This window comes from Chamaea fasciata, unplaced genomic scaffold (genome assembly GCF_029207755.1).
Source record: "Chamaea fasciata isolate MVZ Bird 193981 ecotype frontalis unplaced genomic scaffold, bChaFas1.0.hap1 SCAF_3, whole genome shotgun sequence".
NCBI lineage: Eukaryota > Metazoa > Chordata > Aves > Passeriformes > Sylviidae > Chamaea > Chamaea fasciata.
This window is the reverse complement of record NW_027094088.1, coordinates 2,143,631-2,162,296: the sequence shown is the minus strand read 5'-3', so window position 1 is coordinate 2,162,296 and position 18,666 is coordinate 2,143,631. Positions and strand designations below refer to the sequence as shown.

The following is an 18,666-nucleotide window of genomic DNA, read 5'->3' as shown; positions in this document are numbered from 1 at the left end:
GCAGCACCCGAAGCGCAGGTAAGTGGACGCGCACCCAGGTGCACACAGGTGCACACCTGCACACAGGTAAGACACCCGCGCACGGGCTGCGCTCAGCGCGGGGCGGGGGGCCGGGACTACAACTCCCGCCATGCCCCGGGGCCGCCCAGGGGGGCGTGTCTCCGCTCGGCCCCGCCCCCCGGGGGTGGTGCTCGGGGAGGCGGGGCGGTGCGCGGCAGTCGGTGTGAAGGCGGCGGAGCCGGCGGCGTCCCTCGGTGTCTTCTCTCCGGCTGCTGCCGCCGCTGTTCCCCGGCCTGTGGCTCGCAGTAGCGGCCCGCCGGAGCCCTGCCGGCCGCAGGTGAACGCTCTGAGCCTTCTTGCCTCGTCGCCCGGTCGGGACTATCGCCCTCCGCGCGGCCGTGAGGAGGCTGAGGCTGCCGCTTCCCCCCGCTCCCGGCCTGCCGGCGTGGGGCGCCTCTTCTGCCCGTTTCCTTCCTCCCCGGGGTGAGTATCGCGCCTGTCGCGACAGAGCCCCATCGGCACGCCGCTATGGAAGGGCTGGGGGGGCCTGCCCGGGGCCTGCCCCATTCCTGCTTTCCTCGGGCTCCTTCCTCCCCTCCCGCCGCCCTGCGCGCTTTGTACTGCGCCTCGCAGGGCTCCCTTGTTGTGGTCGTTTCTAAAATAATTCTCCATTTTTTTTTTTCCCGCCGCTGTTTTGGAAGTTTTTTTTTTTTTTTTTCGTCTTCTTATATTTTATTTTATCGGGTTTTTTTTTTTTTGTCTTTTTTTAAAATTTTTTTTGTTTTGTTTTGTTTCCCACCCACCCGGAGTTGGCCCCGCTCTGGGTGTGCTGGGGAAGCTCTTTGTCATGGAGCGGCTGCCGAGCCGTCTGCCCTGGGGAAAAACATCATTTAAAAAAAAAAAAATAAATCAGGGGAAAGAAAAAAGTCGCTCAGTATTTGAACACCAGAGTTCTGTTGAATTCGGGGGTGGGGTTTTTTTTTTTGGAGGCGGTGGTGGTATATGTATTTTCTGGGGGGGAAGAACGAGTTTTCCCCCCGCCGAGTCCATTGATCGCAGGCTCCCGTGCCGGAGCGCGGAATGAGAGCAGCACGCAGGCGGGTGACAACAAAACAAAGGGGCATTTTGTTTGCCTGTTGTTAACCTGAAAGCTCTTGGTGGGAAAGCTTGCTTCTTTTTCCTTGGGAATTTTTTTTGTTTGTTTGTTTGTTTTTAATTTTAAATCCCCAGCTCTTCCAAATTTGATGTTGTTTTACTCTGGGGAAAAAAAAAATACATCAGGGTAAGTTGTGTCTTTAATTTGAAGCTTTTTTTTTGGGGGGGGGGGGGGGGGGAATTGCAGGGTTTCTCTCCCGTCTCTCCTCAGCTCTTTTGTGAGCAGCCCGCCCGTACAGCGCAACTTGTGTCCGGTTTTTCTTTTTCACTCTTGTTTTCACCTAGTTAAATAATGAGTTTTCGGGGTGGGGGGGTTAGTATTAGGGGGACATTTCTGCCCGCAACAATTGTACAGAAGATATCCAAAAGGCAAGGCTAGAGAAGGAGCAGCCGCGTTTTCAGCTGAATAATTTTCGTCCGATAAAGGGTGTATTTTAAATCAGTTACGTTTTTTATACCGGAAGAGTTTTTCTTTCCCCCTATCCCCGCTACCCCCCTTTGTTTTTACTGCCACCTCAAAAACTGCAGCTACTTCACCTCTGCAAAATGCAGCTTCTGGAACAGATGCGAGCAAAAAGCAGTCTAGCTGTAATGCTGGTGTTTCTGGCCTTAAAGGCCACCGTTTTTTGAATTTTTTTGGGGGACTCTTCTGCCTTGCAAAAACACTACTTGGCAAGGAAAAATTACAAAGCCTTTCAGCTAGCTGGAAGCTGGCGCTTCTGCATCTGAAGGACGATAGGTTTTGGGGGTTTTTTTTGTTTTGTTTTGTTTTTTTTTTTTTTCCATTTTGAACCCGTATCGAAGGCGTAGGGAAAAAAAAAAAAGGGCAGTTTCCGGTTTCTGTTCAGCAGCATTTCGAATTTTTTTTTTTATTATTTTTCTTTCCCACACTGAGAAGCAGCCGGATGACCTGTTGATGATACATCTTCAAGTTGCTTTTTGTTCCGGGAGGCGCCCCTAGGTTGGTGGAGATGAACAGGCTGCCCAAGGTCTTGGTTTGCGTGTGTTGTTTGGTGGCTTTGTAATGTTTTACACCGACAGTTTTGGAGTGAAAAGCCGAAGTTCAGATGTCTGCCCTCTTTCCTCTCCACCACTGCCCTTTTTCCCTCCAAGAAAAAAAAAAAAAAGCGTGGTTTGTTGAGAATTGAGCATTGGGTGGTGGGAAAATTAGACTCTCTCGGTGCTGTGCAGAAGTGTCCTAACTCTTTGAAGTGGTGTGAACCGCCTGGCAGGAAGCTTTAGGAATGCATCTCGCTTGTATGTAGGTTGCTACTGGGTTACCTTAAGCTTCAAGGTCTCCGATTTCAAATGAATTAAACATGTAGGAGCACCTACTGTTAACGCTGAGTAAAGTCGTGTAACGTGTGCCTCGTGAATGTTTCCGTTCTTGCTAAACGCTGGAACGTATTTCTCAACACAGCAGGTCACCGTGTTAGAAATTAACATTTTGAGTAACTACTGGGAGTTCAGTTAGAGAAGAACTCAATGTGTTACCTCTGCTACAACCATTTTGTATTTTGGTAGCAATGTTGGTTTCTGTTAAGAAAGCAGGCGTGGAGAACAGGATCCTTTTCACTTCAGCATTTATAGCTGGTGACTGTGGTTGTAGGTACAAAATAGTGCATGTGGTATTTAAAACTCTTACTCGTTTGTAAGGAGCTAATTACGAGTATTTTTTTTTATATATATATATAGAATGTCTTTTCAGACAGGATGTGGAAAACCCAAAGCTGTTTGGAGATGCTAATCCCTGCCCTGAGCTAAAAAAAAGGGAGAATGAGGGTGTTTCATGAGAAATCAGTCAGCTCTAAGTGCATTCTTGTAAGAGAAATTACACCAGTTGATTAGCAATTCCTAACTGGATGCCAGTCATCGGAGGTACTTGTTGCTGGCTGGTCATTGCCTTGCTGGTTAAAATGTAAAAGTTCTGACTGAACACCGGGATGAAAAAAGCCCAGCTCTTTTACCTCCTAGCCATTCATTCCTTAATCTCCAGGTTCACAGGCTTGCTGACAAACTGTCAGAGGAAGTGACAGCAAGGACATGGGGTAGGAAGTAGGTCGAGCACTGCTGAGTTTCAGTGGGGAGAAAAAAAAAAAAAGTGAGCATGTTTCCATCTGATCTTGTTTCTGTTTCCTTTCCACCTACCCAGGAAGTGTCACGCTCCTGCTGTAGCTCCCCAGTCCCACTGAAATTAATATTGCGGCTCCGGTCAGGCCCAGTCAGTGTGCCTGGGGTGAAAAGATTCGTGGGGAAGGAGGTAAAATAGCAAATTAGTGATGGAAAACCGTGTCAGTGGGGCAGAACTTGAGTGGCTCTGTGCCTCTCAGGAGGTGGTGGGCAGCTCCTGGGATGCATTTCCCTGTCCCTGTGCTGCTTGGAGGTGGGCTGGGGCAATAAAGTAGCATCATGGCACGTTTTTTTGTGACCTTGATGTTTTGTAATGGATGTGGCAATTAGTAGTTACCAGTGATTGTGTTTCTTGTTTGAAATACTTGAATGTATGTGTTCAAAAGCCTGCCTTACAAGTTAAAAAAGGTGGAAGCTCTTTGTCCTGCTAGAAATCCTCCTGAAACTTAAAAAAATAAAAAGCAAGCTCTACCTTGTCACCCTGACTTTTCAGCCTTCTGATGTTTTTACATTTCTCTCCTGAAGTTCTCACCCTTGTAAAATAAACAAAGACTGATGTTTGGTAAATAATACATTCCTTCCAGGGAGAAGGACAAATAGATAGACTTCTGGGTTGACCAGTGTGGTCAGAGAAGTGTTAAGCTCGTCCCCCAATCCCTGATCAAATTCCACAGACTGTATAAGTCCAGAATCTCAAAATAAAGCTCCTTCTTTTTCTTGCTTCTCACCCTGACAGGTGAGTGTTGCTTTTCGTGTCCATGCAGTAACACTACCTTGTTTCTGTCTTCTGCCAGAAACAGTAAAAACCTCTTTGACAACAACTTCATTTGCAGAAAAAATGACAGCATTGCTCACTATGAGCACGTTCTTTCACAAGTATCCTGTGTTTATGTTGGTTTGAAAAGAAGCTTTTTCTCCAGGTAGGCAGAGGTGCTTGGCTGCTTTACACGAGTGAGTGCCCAGCTTTTGAGTCACCTGGGTGAGCCCTATGCCACGGCCTTCCTTCTTTTTCTGACCCCATGTGACATGATTTGGAGCACCAAATGTTCCCAGCTGCTCCCTCCAAGTGACCTTTCTGGAATAACCCCGTAGCGTGTTGAATGATTGTGAAATATTTGAGCGGAAACTCCGAGCTTTGCAGGAAAAAGCTGTTGTCCTCTGCTGGAGGTGGGTGCTCATCAATACCAGTCCTGTCTCCTGGCATTTTGGGGGCTTGGGCTCAAGTGTGTCAGCTTGTGTGGTTGAGGCTGAGTGGAGTGCCTGCCTGGGAGTGTTTGGTTAAGGATTGATGGGATCCTCTGGAGCCTGCCGTGCAGGAGCACGGCTCAGTTCGTGAGCAGGTAATAAAAGTTAATCTGCTGACCTTGGTTTTAAATCCAATGCTGCTGGATTTAATCACAGTGACTGGAATGCCACCCCTGGTACTTATGTAAATGCTGAATTTTGGGCTTGAATCTCATGCTAGAGAGCAGAGTGGACTGGCTGTGGTTTCAGGATTGGGAGTATCCTGTAATTTTACGCTTCTAATTAAAGCTATATTGCAGTTTTTGGATTAGGAGAGGTCAAACCCTCTTACTCTGGTGCAGTAATTATATTCCTGTCAGGGAGAGGATTTGTTCAGTTCACACTCACTTTCCTTGTTCACCTGTCTGTGTTGCAGAAGACTTGGGATGTGTGTCAGTGTTGGCTCAAAACATTCTTGGTCTGCCATGATGTTGGCTGGGCAGCTGTGCCAACCAGATGTTTTTCTGTGCCAGAAAAAGTTAGTTGCCTAAATGTGTTTTTAGGAGGGGGAAAAGCGTTACTTGTGAGAAGTTTTTTTAATGGTACAGAGGTATTTGGGGCAGGGAGATGCAGGTCTGGCTATGTCAGGGTGTTGTACATATGTGTGTGAACAGCAAGGGAGGTATTGAAAGACCCAAACCAGACATGATCTCTGGAATATATATATATATATATTTTGTTATTATTAAGGGTAGTTGATAATATGAATAGCTAGTTGATAATGATATTTTGTGGATTGATTGAGGTTTTGAGTGAATGAGGTATAGAAATGTGTAGGTATTTGCAGGTTACGGCTTTGGAGTAAGTTAGTCAAGCAGGATTCTCTGGGGGAATAGTTTGTTGGAGCTAGGACTTGAAGATACAAAACCAAAAAACAAACCCAAAGCAAACATAGCCAGAATTTTCTTTTACCTAGACCACCACCAATGTTTTTTTTTCCTCCCATTACCAATTGACCCATCTGTCTGGATGTACTTAGCTGCTTGTATTTCAAGTTTGTAATGTTTCTGTAGCTATATAACCCTTTGGGTTTCCTTACAAATGCTTGAAAATGCTCTTTTCTGAGCTGGGGTACCTATTTTCCTTACTTTGTGGACAAGGTAGGGAATAGAGATTGAATTTGAGGGCACTGATTTGGTTTTTCTTGGGAAGACTGTCAAGATTTGACATTGGTGCGGAGCTCAAGAATTTGTGAGGGCACAGTGAGAAGAAACTTGGTGATGTGATTTGTATATCTCACACTGTCCTGCTTCTCTCTTCAGTGCTTAATTATCTGAACCATGCATTGAGCAACTGGAAAAGCTGCAGCCCTTCCAACAGTTGCAGGTCTGCCCCAAAGTGGCACTTTCTCTGTTCCCAGATCCTTCTGCTTTTAATAGTCTGGCAGTATTAAACACTAAGGGCTTGATTTTTAAAGTCATACAAGTTTGAGTGCTGCATCTGTATTTTCTTTGTCCTAAGACAAATTGTTAAATGATAAAAGTGGTCCCTGAAGAATTTCTGCAGAGAAATCTCAAGGCTCCTCTTCTCTTCAAGTGTTCATATGTATACTGCGAGTTTTGTCTCGTGCTGCTTTGATATCCTTTCCACTTAGCTGAGGCAGCTGCAGTTCCACACAATATTTTTTTACAAGAATTATTATTGTCTTAATTGTGATTTAACACACATTTCAACAGGGAAAATAAGCAATGATCTTTCTGTCAGATCATGGAGCTGAGCTGTTTATTTGGTGTGAGGTTAGGGGTAAAAATGCACAATTCATCACAGATGGAGGCTTGCTCTAAGTAATTTGCTTACTTTTAAAGAACTTGTTGCTCATTTTGCTTTCTTAATGCACCTCTTGGGATAAATTGCATTCTAAAAATGTCAGTCCTGTCGTTTCCCAGTATTTTTTTTTTCCTTTGGCTTGGTTTACTTTTTCCCTGAGCCACTTCAAAATATGCTGATTGCTCCATGTGGAAGGAGATAAATGCAGGTAGATCTTTGAGCTGCTGTGTTTAGATTGCTGCTGGACTTTAAGGTTAGCAGAGGATGCCTTTGAGCTTCTGTGCTGCAGTGAAGAGAGTAAAGTGGCTTCAACCCTTACTAATATTGAGGTAAGGTATGTGCTCCCTCTTTGGTTTGGGTCTGGCTCCTTTTTGCTGGGCAACTGCCATCTTTTGAATTTAGGAACATGCTATAAAATCTTCTGATAGAAACTTGGGAGAGGTCCTCCTATGTAGGGAACCAGAGTAGTTGACTTAAATATTTGAGAAGCCAGAGTTATGGACTGCTGTTTTCATCTTCACAGTGAAGCTTTTTTCCATTAATTAGGTCTCAGATTTAGGATGCTGCTTTCAGAAGTCCACGGAAAAACTGTCTCGTGCCTGCAAAGTGGCCTGAGCACATTTTCTGTGCAGTTAAATAGTTACAAGGGGAGCAGATAATAGCCCGGGGGTAAAACAAGCCATTGTGGGAGCACCTGATTTCAGTTGTGGGGGTATTTATTTAATGTACTCGCAGTAAGGAGCTGGGAGAGAACCAACCTGAAACTTAGGGACAGTGGGTTAAAAACTGCTTTTTAACAGGGCAGAGGTGTAGGTAGTGCAGAGAACCAGAAGGCCTGAGAGCAGACACTCAGTGTTTCACTTGTTCTTTTTCCTCATGTGATAATGTTGAGGCAAATCTGTGGTGGTAGTGCTGACACTCCAGACAAACCCTGCTTCCTGCTCCAGTCTGCTGCCCTTGTGCCCCTTAGAGATAAAAGATTGTGTTTTAATACACATATATGCACATCATATATATTTATAACTGCACTTTGTACCCTGGGATTAGCAGGCCAAGCCTTAGACAGATGACATTGTAATGCATATTAGCCTGAAGACAGGTGATCACCCCTTTGTGCTTAGATGACTTTCGTGGCCAAGTCATCATCTCTTGATTCCTGTGGTAGGTGGATCCATCATACTAGATCTTTGTTCTTTTTTTTTCTTTTTTTTTTTTTTTTAAGTAATGAGGTAATTGCTGTGGTGGTGGTAGCCCACATCAATTGTTTTAGTATTTATTAGGTGCTGCAGTTGGTTGGATGTGAAATATCGTTCCAGCTGAGCTTTCCCTTTTGGTGCAGCACGAGCTGTTGCCTGTTGGGTGAGGTTTCTGTAGATTGCTCAAGGTTGTTCCTGAGGGCTGGAGTGAACCATGGTGCAAGTAACAGCTGGGTGAGGTTTTTTTTTTTTCTCTTTTCAAAAAGAAGTGATGTATTACTTTATTAAGGCTGTCAGCCACCTGCTGAAGTTGAGGAACTCAACTTGATCACGCAGGCAAATAAATGCACAAATAGCTTTTATTTTTATCCCTTTTTTTTTTTTTTTCTTGCACGTGTGCATATTTATGCAGTCAGTACTGTGGCCAGTGTTTTAGAAACCCTCAGAAGGTTTCTGAGCTGCAGATGTGAACTTGGAGGAGTTTCTTGTACCTCTCACTGCTGCCTGAGAAAGCTCAGGGTGCTGTAGTAGAAAATGTGGTCTTATAAACCATTTGTGACTTAGATGCAGCAACTACTTTTGAATTCCTATGCTGAGATATATATATCTATATATAGGCTACTTAATTTTTTCCTCACTGAAATAAGCATTCATATATCACTCCTCTGATAAATGCGTAGACAGCAAGAGGAACCTCTGCCTCAAGAGGGGAAGTGTTTGTTACAAGAGTTTTTGCTGCCTTTCCCTTACTCCCCCAATTTTGGGGAGGGACTTGAACAAGTTGCCAGTGTAGAGAGAGGAGCCTGATCCAAAAGGTGAGGGAAGAGTTAATGCTTACTTCAAAGCCAAGAGAGACCAGTCATGGGGAGAAGAGAACATTATCATGTTAGTTATCACATCTCTGGTACCCTTCAGTCTTTTAAGTCCACAATAGACAGTATTGTGGGCATTCTGCTATTATTTTACAGCTGTTAATGAGGAGGAGTTTAACAGTCAGGTTTATCTGGCTGCATTATATATTTCAAAGCCTCAATCACCAAGAAAGAACGGCTTTAAAGATTCAGATAGTGCTTGGCTGACACGTACAGTGAGATGGCATGAGAAGTTTCTTGCCTTACTTTGGGCTGGTGTCAAGTGTAGCGTTACCTATTTTCCCTTGCTGCTCCAGAGTTTCCCGAGGCAGGGCTGCCACTGAGATGTAACAAAGCTGGAATTGTGCTCCACTCTCCCGTTCAACTAGGAAAAAAACACAGGAGGTAGAAGATGGCAGGGAGAGGAACCCATGTGCTGAGATGGTGCATCATGTCTCCAAAGCCTCAGGTGGATGTTAGGCTTGTCTCTTGTATTTTTGTCCTTATTTTAAGAAAGGCAAGGAGCTCACAGGTGTGTTGATGCTTAATTTGTTAATGTTTGGAGGCTGCTACACAAATGCAAATAAGTATTCAGTCACTAATCAAACCTTGCTCTGCTTTGAGGTGTGTAAACTAATGAAGTGCCGAGAAATGGAAAGGTGGGTGAAGAAAACGACAGTGCAGCCTGAGTTCCCTGAGTTCAGGCTTCCCATTTTTCATCTGCTTTCACTGTGTCAGGTGTTTAGAAGTGTCAGCATGACTGAGGAGCAGGCAGAGAGCTTGGGTGAGGCACAAACCTGATGCTGAGACGGAGAGCACAGTGCTTTGGAATGTGGGGAGGTCTAACATCTGTTTGTAACCTTTTGTCACAAGTGGAACGGATTACAGGATGACAAATAGTTGTTCTTTGCCAGTGGGCACGGGTTCCATTCAGCTCTGCACAAAGCATGCCAATTAAATTTAATACAAATGTTCCTGCAGAAAGATCACCTTGATTTAATTTTTTTTTTCAGATGCATAAAGTAGAAATGAGCTGAGGCTCTCTGTTTGTTCTTTAAAGACTAAGTACTGTATTTCTAGCTCTTGGCAGACATTGTCCACAAGTACTTCATGTTCCATTGGGCTTATGCCAGATTTAATGTACCGTGTGTACTGAAAGCATCAAAAACAGACTGACTTTAATTTTAGATTTTTTGCAGTTACTGTTATTGATTTTTCTTAGAGCTGTTCCATCCAATCTGCTGCCATCTTAATTTTTTTTTTTTTTCCCCTGCAGGAATTTTGGGGAAGAACCATGACAGTCTTTTTATTTGTGTGGCCAGGGACTGTTCGTGTCAGTGAGAGCTGTAGATCAGACATCTCTGCTGTGGCCAAACTCTCCATTTGTAGAAGCTAAATCAGCACACTGCATTATTTGTGAACTCTTTTCTTCAATACTGACTGAGGGCAGGTGTTAAAAGCAGAGTCTGCCAACTGTCTTTGAAGAAACTTGATTTTTATAAAATGCTGAGACAGGAAGCTGAACGTACCAAAAATTGTGACCTTTGATTTTTCAGCTGTATGAACAGAAAGAAGCCTGACAGAAAGACCTTGGACTCCAAAGAGAGGGAAAAAAAGGGAAGAGGTAGGGGAGAGAAGCAGAGCCACAAGTAGGACTTATGGTAGGTAGACAAAGGTAGGAAGGAAATAACTGAGGGAAAGAATAGGATATAGTGCAAAAAACTACCAACCAATATGGGCTGGAGCATTTGTAATGCTTCAGTCCTCAGGTCTGCTGATCCCTGCCTGACAGCTGTGTCTGCTGGCTTCAGATTTTGGCTGTTCATCTTTTATTTTCAACCCTGAAGGCCAAGTAGCTGTGCATAAGCATGGCTTCTGGCCAGGTGGCTCAGAGCACTCAGAGTGGAGCAGGATTCCCTTCCATTGTGTTGATGTGCAGCAGCAGCCTGGCATTTGGTGAAGCCTGGGTTTTCCCTTTCCCTCCTTGTGCTGAGGCTGCTTTTATTAAATGGCAGTCTGTTCTCATTTCTGCTTTGCGATTTTAAAAACTCTAGCAGAGAGTAAAGTTGCTCAGTGCTTCAGAGAGCTGCATCTAAGTGGGGGAGTCTCTCTGGATAGAGACTTAAAATCACTTTTTTTTTTTCCTCCATTCCCTGCTAATAATGGTCATTGTAGGTAAAGTATGTGGGAATTCCAGGTTAGTCTGTGCTATAAGCTTAACCATGGCAGCTGGTGGTTTTTCTTATGCTGAAACATGGTTTTAAGTCAGGTGTCTAGTTCTCAGCCCTAGTTTATATTTCAGACTTTTTTCATTTATTGCTGTTATTCTCCTTGTTCTCAAGGTAAATTTTACATCCTTCATATAAACTTAGTTTTAACTCTGTGTGGATCCTAATAAGATTATTGCTGTACTAAGCAGTCTTTTACTGATGAATATAATTAAAAGAACAAAATAAGTTGAATGGAAGAGTGAGTACACAGAAAACAAAGTTAGCTGTAGTTAAAAAATGGGAGTAAAGTTTCCTTGTTTTTCAAGATTTAACGTGGCTTTTAAGTGCTGCTCAGAAATAAATTCTTATTTGCTGTCATCTCACTATTAATTAGTCCATGCATTTAGAAATATATAATTTTACTGTTTTTCTGGAAATGAACACAGTCATTCCAGAAGGTCCCAACTCTTTTTTTTTTTTTCCCCTCTGTCATCTGTTCAGGTGCACTCAGCACTGACTAAATCCACTTGAGAAACAGTTTGGAGCGTGGGTCTGTGGAAATCAGGGTTGTGCAGAACCTCCTGCCATGGAGCTTTTGCAGGCAGCAGTGCTTTATTCCACCTTAAAACTGTTATAACTGCAGAATGTGTTCCTGTTACATGCCAACAACTAATTTCAGGCATTCCTGCAGTCATGCAAATAGGTGATAAATAATATAAATAAATAAAGCCCTGCTCTGCGATGCAGGGCTTCTGTCTTTGCATGCAAACCTCATGCCTCTGTGCTAGTGGCCAGGTTTGTCGGTGAAGGGAACTCTGGAGTTCATCTGGTCCAACTCCCCTTACTCTGAGGAGTTTGAAGTTAAAGCCAGCCCTTTCATGCCTTTATTTTGCGTGGTTTTGAATAACACACAGCCAGGGTGTCTGCTGACACTGCTTGTCTGATCCTTACCTGCAACTGGTAAATGTAAAACTGTGACTTATCCAGTATAATTCTAGAACTTACTCTTAAATTTCACTAAATCCTGAGCCTACCAACTTGGCAACTGAATTCCCTCAATGATGCTGAAGAGCTGATCACTTGAGTTGCTTTGCACTAGGAGACAAGGATGTGTGCTGTGCTCAAAGGCACATTTATTCCAGGAGGCACTGAGCCAACCTCTAGGAAAACCTTCCTTTATAGTGACAGGTAGAGCTCCTACCTGTGCCTCTGCCAGCTGACAGTTCTCAATTGCTGATGTGGACGGGGCTTAACCATATGGTCTCACTCTGGCTTTCTCTCACAGTGTTGAAAATCGTTGTCCTGTCTGCACTAGCAGCTAACTGATCTCAGCTCCTTGTTGACAGCCAGCATCACCAGCAGGTCCCTCTCCCTCTGCGCGGGAGGCTCTTGGTTATGTATCGTAAATCCAAGTGGAAACACGGTTACAATCTCGAGGGCCTTGAACACGGTGAGTCTGCATCTGCACAGTTCTACAAGAACGAGCTTTTTTTTTTTTTTACTTGCACATCAACTGCTTTTCAGATTTTTCATCTAGAGGATTTGGTAACTGTTTCTGGAGCTCCTTTCAAATAGAGCTTTTGTTTTCCTCTGGAAGATTTTGATTGAGATAAACTGCTAAAAGTACAAGTGTAGAACAGTACAAACTACTTCTATTGTCTTGCTCTAATTACCTGTATAGGTATTTGTTCTCTAATCACTGTATTTTTTTTAAATAAGTGGAAGGGAACGCTGTAAGTAGTTCATTGGATATTACCTCTCTACAGCAAGCACAGCTTTTATAAAATGCAGGTTATTATATTAGTGACATGCCTTCTAAACTGTGCCAGATTTACTTTCTCTTGCCCTAATGTTGGATTTCTACCTCAAGTTGTTTTCAGAGGCTCTGATACAATATTTACTGCTTGATGAGGGTGATGCCTTCTCCATCTCATCTCCCTGGACTGTGCACACACAGAGCTCCCCCTCCCCAGATCTGACAGTCCTTGGCCTGTCTTTACTCCTGACCTGCTGACCAGGGTTTTTCTATGAGCTAAATTTTCTCACTAAGTCAAGAGAAACAAATTAATTGTGGGAGTTTCCTAAGAGGTTCAGGGAGCTGTGCCTGAAGTTTTGTTATTAGACTGACTGTATGTCCTTCTGATGTGGCAGGCTTAAAATTCTTGCATTGCTTTCTGTAGCTTTGCCTGAGAATGTATCTGTGGCTTGTTCTTTTTCCCTTAGCCCTCTGGTTTGAGGTCAGCAGCTGCTGCCTCCTCTCAGTATTGCTTGAACCAAAGCAGTGATGTGGTGTTGTGAGAACATCAACTTTACCTTGCTTAGACCAGTTTTCAAGTGGAGTTAATGTCAGTGAAATTGAGAGTACAACCTCGAGTACAATGGGTGTGATTAATAGTTGAGAGGACTTTCGGCATCTAATTTTGAAAATGTTTGTAGTTTTATTTTACATCTCAGGGGATTGGAGCAAATGGGCATGAGATGCTAATCATAATAATGTTTTTCATGATCAAAGCTATCAGTGCTTCAGTGGCTGCTATTTGTGTTTCAACTGCCAAGGTCCTGAAACTAGTTATGAGCAGTCAGTATTGGTGGTTAACAGCCTGAGACGTTTTAGGCATGGGAAACACCACTTCATTATTTAATGTGAGCTCGTCGACTTGAATTCGTGCTGCAGAACTATTTTAGTTTCTGGCCAGCCCTGTATTGCGCTGCACCACTTGATTTTCTGTCAAGTTCCTATCATGAGTGAATTGTTAGTCCAAAATTCCTTATCTCTGCCAGTGTGTTTCAAGGGGAAGCTCAAGAAGTAGTGCAGTATGGGCTGGACCTTTAAAAGTGAAGCTGTAAAGGTTACTACAGCTTTGTTTTGTAAACTTGAGAGTCTCCTTGGAAAATGCATTAGGAGGAAGTTTCTATCTAATGAAACGCGGTGGTCAGAGAGGACTTGCTGTGTTCAAGTGCTTGTACCTAGGCCAAAAAACACTTGGGAAAACTCTAGGAAGAGCTGTGGAACAGTGTTGAAGCTGGAGGGTACCTGGCATTTAAATGCTTCATCTCTTCAGAGAAACAGTACACAAGTGAAATACTCTGACAGTGAGCATTGTCTCTGATGGCAGTGTAATTATTTTGAAGGTCTGGGGCTTACCCAGAATCTGAGTGGTGAATTAAATTACATGTCCAGCCAAGGTTTGCTCTAGTACAGTCTTGCATAGGTAGGCTGATAGTGATCTTGCTTATGCTGCTGAAATCCTTACTTACACCAGCATAATTGGGCTCAAGTATCAGCTTTGGTGGAGTGACCTGGTAGATGATGGAAAACAGAATATGGGAACACTGGGAAGGTTTAATAAAGTAATAAAAAGAGAGAGAGAACTAAGTCTGCTGCTTTGTTACTGTGCCAGGAAATAATCCTTCCTTGCTGACCAGTACGTTAACTGTTCCAGCCATGGCATGATGTAGTTTTATTTTTTTAACAATGGCTTTATTTAGATTATCCTTTTAACTAATGGTTTTGGCACGCTTTAAAAAGACACTTAAGGAAGAGTATCTTGTTGCAGAATTCCAATCTGGGCTAAACTTACAAGCTGCAAGTATTTTTACTTTTTTTAAATTTAATTAGAGACTCTTCATTTGTGACACTAAAAACCATCTTTGAAGCATGTTGGGTTTGCAGGCGGTTACCTGAAAAAGGCTGAAGTTCTGTCAAAGGATTCAGTCTCCTGTACGCTGGAGCTGGTTTAGATTACTCTGTGCATTTGTGGTCCAGAAGAGATTTCATGTTGCTTTCAATTAACGAGAAAGCTTTTCTTATGATCTTTGATTTCAGTTTGGCTGCCACTTCATTGGGGGTTTTGACTATAATATTTCAATGCCCCTTTCTGTTAGGCCTTCTGTTATCTTTGCTTCACTTTTGTATTCTGGACCTTTTTTTTTTCTGCCAGTGAAGATAAATCTTGCTGCTTCAGTGTATAGAATCATGGTGGTATTGTTTTGGAGGTAAGAATTGCAGCCTTTCTTTTTCTTATACAATTTTGATGGCTTAGGTAGACTTCTATATTAAAAGTTAAGGAATAAGCCCCATGCTATGTCTTTGGGAAACAAAGACATTTATTTGAATGCGTTAATAAAGTAATTAGTAAGTGATGCGTGGGGATTTTCATATTGCTGGAAATACTGTGTCACAAAACTGGGAGCGTGCAGTTGTTCCCAAAAGTGGTGCTTTGCTCTGCACTGAGCTCTAACTCACTGTTCTTGTTGGGCGAGTTTCAGGTCTGAAACTTTGTGTCAACATCTGCATTTTGCTTCTAATATTTGCATCAGTCTTTTGAGCCAATGAAAAAAAAGTGTATTTTATTTCTGATATGAGAGAGCTACTGTAACTGTTAGATTTTAGGTATAATGAAAGTTAAATAGCGGTATATCTAAAGTTACAGGTTCTTTCCCACCACGATGTTAAACTGTGCTTTCAAAATGAAGAGCTTAGGCCACAAATGGGTTTTAAAGTGAAGACTTTTATAGAAAATAGGGGGTTTTTTGTGCTTACCTGTTTTTATTGTTAGGTAATTAAAATTTTTTCTGTAATTTAAATGAAATGCCTCACTTCTAACAAGGAAAAAAAGCCTCAGCTTGGAAGTGAGTACTAAAAAGAAAAATGCTGCACCTCAGAAACTAATAAAATCATTGGAGCTGATATATTCCTCATGTTGGTTTTGTAACATTGCATAGTGTTGATACCATTTCAGAGTGGCTGACCTTGCATCTTTTTGTCCCAGCAGTCGTGTTTGCACGCAAGGAATATCTATTATAGAATTGAAGAGGGCAAGCTTCTGACAGTGCTCTATTTATTTGCATGGTTCAAGGTTTATTTCGGGGATGTGTAATCCACACAGTTCCATCCGTAAAACGCTAAAAGTACAGAATGACTTCAGTGTTTTCAAAAGTTTAGGTACAACAGTGGCTGCTAAGCCAGAGGAGGAAGAAAATGTTTTATTTTCTTTATGTTTAGAGAACATACGTTTTATAGCTGGGGTTGATGTTGCTGTTAACTTTGCTGGACTAGAAAAACAGGACCTAAGGTTTCCTGGAAGATACCCAAACATAGCCTGTGTGGAGGGCACACTGTGGGTTAAAGCGGAAGCTTCTCCTAATCTCCTTCCCAAGGGTCAGAAAGGAAGAAATCTGTATTATATTAACCAGTCGATGTGGTTAATAAATAAGTGATGCTGTAAATCATGTGAAATTTATTGCCAAACTCTCTAAAGTACTACTGTGTTCTGAATTGTCTGGTGCTGTTCAAAAATCACTTGGTTGTGGTGCTTTCAAAACTGCTGGGTTTTGTGGCTGCATGCTCTTTTCAATGTATTTCCTATTTCCTGAATGGAAAAAAATTCTTCTTTGAGAGAAAACGAGAAATTCTTTGCACAAAGCCGGCCTCTCAAGGCACACAGGTACAAAGTGCAAAGCAGAGATTACCAGAAGTGGGTTTGCAAGTGAGAAGATATTTCTGCATGTCAGAAATAATGCCTGAATGAGAAAGAATTTCGTGCTGATGTTAGTTCAAATCTAGCTCCATCTTTAACTGTTCAACCTATTTTTGGTTTTGCTTTGGAGGCTTCTCCAGGTAGCTTTGAAGTATGAGCTGGTAAGTACAGACAGGCAGTCCTGGCCAAGATAGAGCTTTAAGCATGAGGTTTTTGTTTAGTGTTTTGGAGTTGGTTTGGTTTTTTGTTTTTTGGGGTTTTTTTTTAGAAATTGTTGAGCTGTTTTGCTTGAACATTTTATGTCAAGTAAATAAACTAGAATTAGTTGATGAGAAGTTTGCTGGACTTGTGTTCTCAAGCCTCAGTTTTAAGGCACTTAGTTTCTAGGCCAGATTTTGAAGGTTTGTATTCACTCAGAATTCTGCTGTGGAATTCTTGTGGATCAAGGAAGAACATTTTTTTGTCTTCAGGGGCACTTCCTTTGCTGGTGGAATTACAAAGAGTCAAAGTGCTGCCTTGCTAATGTAATTGCATTAGAGTTTGTAATGTGATGTAGCATCACTGAAAATGCTGGGGCAGCCCATGAAACCCCAGCTGAACTTTCTAACACTGCCTCACAATGGGTGCATCACTTTGGCAGTTGCTGGAAAAATATCCTGTCACAGTGCCTGTCACTATCCCTGTACTCAACCAATCTAAAATTACTTTTGTCTTCATCTGCTAAATTTTGTCTGACATGTGCTGAGTAGACAAGAAGCAGTGCAGATTTCAAATGCCTGACTCTTTTGAAAACAAACAGGCCACTCTTTTAGTACCAAAATGCCTTTGGTTATCTTTTTTGACCCACGCTCTCGGGAATATTTCTTCTGATCGTGACTGAAGGCTGTGCTAACTTAAAGTTGCTATATTGAGCTAGATACCTTCCCTTATTTGAAGGGAACATTTTTCTTTGGTCATGGAAAATTGAAAATTTGAAACTGGTGATAACCTTGGAAACCTGCAGCTGTAAGTCAAATGTGGAACATAATGATTTCCTTAGCTGTTAATTAGTAGCTGACCAGATGGTCAGAGCAAAGTCCCTTGGGTCCCCATAGAAATTGTACAGCTCCATCTCCATGGTTCAGGTATTCCATCCCGGACTCTTTTTTTGCTGGGAATATATTTGGCAGAATAGTACCAAACATTTCATGTGACAGGAGCCAAGAGTAGCTACCAGTTCTCCCTTGTACCTCCAAAGAAGTAACTGTATTTCTGTCTCAGCCTAGGAGTAGAATTTAGGGATGGCATCTCTGGCACTGAACTGCTACTATTTGGGAATGACCTTTTTTTTTTGTTGTTGTTAGGTGTTAATGCCTGAATAAAGTGCAACTGCCTGTTTATTTTTATAAGCAGTAAACCTCTTACCCAAATTGGATTAAAAGTGTAGGAAGTATTGTGCCTGTATATGCTAAATCATGCATTGCCTATGAGGTTAGAAAGGAAAGAAGATCTGATCAACTGGTATGGGATTTTTTTTCTCTAAGTAGAAACAAACTGAACAGGCAGGTGGTCCAACATGAGATGGTGTTGGAACTGTCCTGTTTGAATTGCTGGCTCTAGGAGCTGATGCACATGGGAACTAAAGTGTGCAAAAGGTTAGTTTTGTGGTTATGTATAAATGCAAGTTGTGTTAGCATAAAAGTTGGTTCACCTTAGTTTTTAAGGGGCAGCTTCTAATGTGTCTGGACATATTTCAGTATGCCTTTATTAGAAGCCTGTGTGGCAGGTAATCCGTTCTTGTTCCCCTGGGTTACTGCCTAAAGTAACATTTGTTCCTCAAACAGTATTTAAAGTATTTCTAAAAGGATGTCCTTGACAGTCAGAAGTGCAGGAGACAGAGGTGCTGAACCCTGTGTGTCTGTTCAGAGCTCTGACATCTCCCGTGCCAACCTAACCCTTGGCTTGCAGAGAAGAGGCAGCCCTCTGACCGCTCTCCAGAGGAATATAGGTCATATCCTTTTATGTGCAGCTGCTGGAGGTCATATTGTCTAGAAAGGACCAAGTTTTCTACCTTGTGTAAAGCTGTCCAATGTTTGAAGTGAGGAGGAAGGACGTAGTGAGATGGTTATGTTGAATAGGAGTGGTTTGCAGAATGTTCAGGTCGGAACTGTGGACTTGGGACGCTGACATGGAGAAGCGAGGGGAGCTGTTTCGAGGTTATCCAGCACTTCTTTTACTGGAATCACAGAGGGACTACAGTCAAAATGGTGTCAAGGGTTTGGTAAGTGTGGTTAGGAATTTAGAATAAAGCAGAGGGCTGTTGGATAGACTTGGCTTTTTGCTTCACAATCTCTTTGAGGGTAAATATATTTGCCTTCTTGTAAGAGATCCATTTGTGTGATGTGGGAGTTGATTAGAAACTGTACTGAATAGTTTTTAAACTTTTAACATATTTTTTTCCCTAGAATGAGTGAGCCAGTTATAGCTGAATTTCTGTAATTGAATTCCTTTCCTATCTTTTTTTTTTTTGCTTATCTGAATGAATAATCTAACATGAAATGTTTTTTATCACTGAGATAAAAGATGTTTTTTTAGAACTGAAAGTGTTACTACT

At 42.4% G+C, this 18,666-nt stretch overlaps 1 protein-coding gene across 2 annotated transcripts in view; it reads left to right on the top strand.

Annotated features, from left to right (window-relative positions):
• Window positions 1-233: 233 nt before the first annotated feature.
• The window catches only part of PELI1 (pellino E3 ubiquitin protein ligase 1), a 40,507-nt gene continuing 22,074 nt past the window's right edge, over window positions 234-18,666 (top strand). The window contains exon 1 of one of the 2 annotated variants that reach the window (XM_066177723.1): window positions 234-483. Coding sequence is in view for 1 of the 2 variants with exons in the window: in XM_066177722.1 (XP_066033819.1) it covers window positions 11,989-12,043 (55 nt within the window). In the remaining variant the exon portion in view is untranslated. Of the gene's footprint in view, window positions 484-11,890; window positions 12,044-18,666 lie in introns of those variants that run through there. The other variant, XM_066177722.1, reaches the window with a different exon arrangement.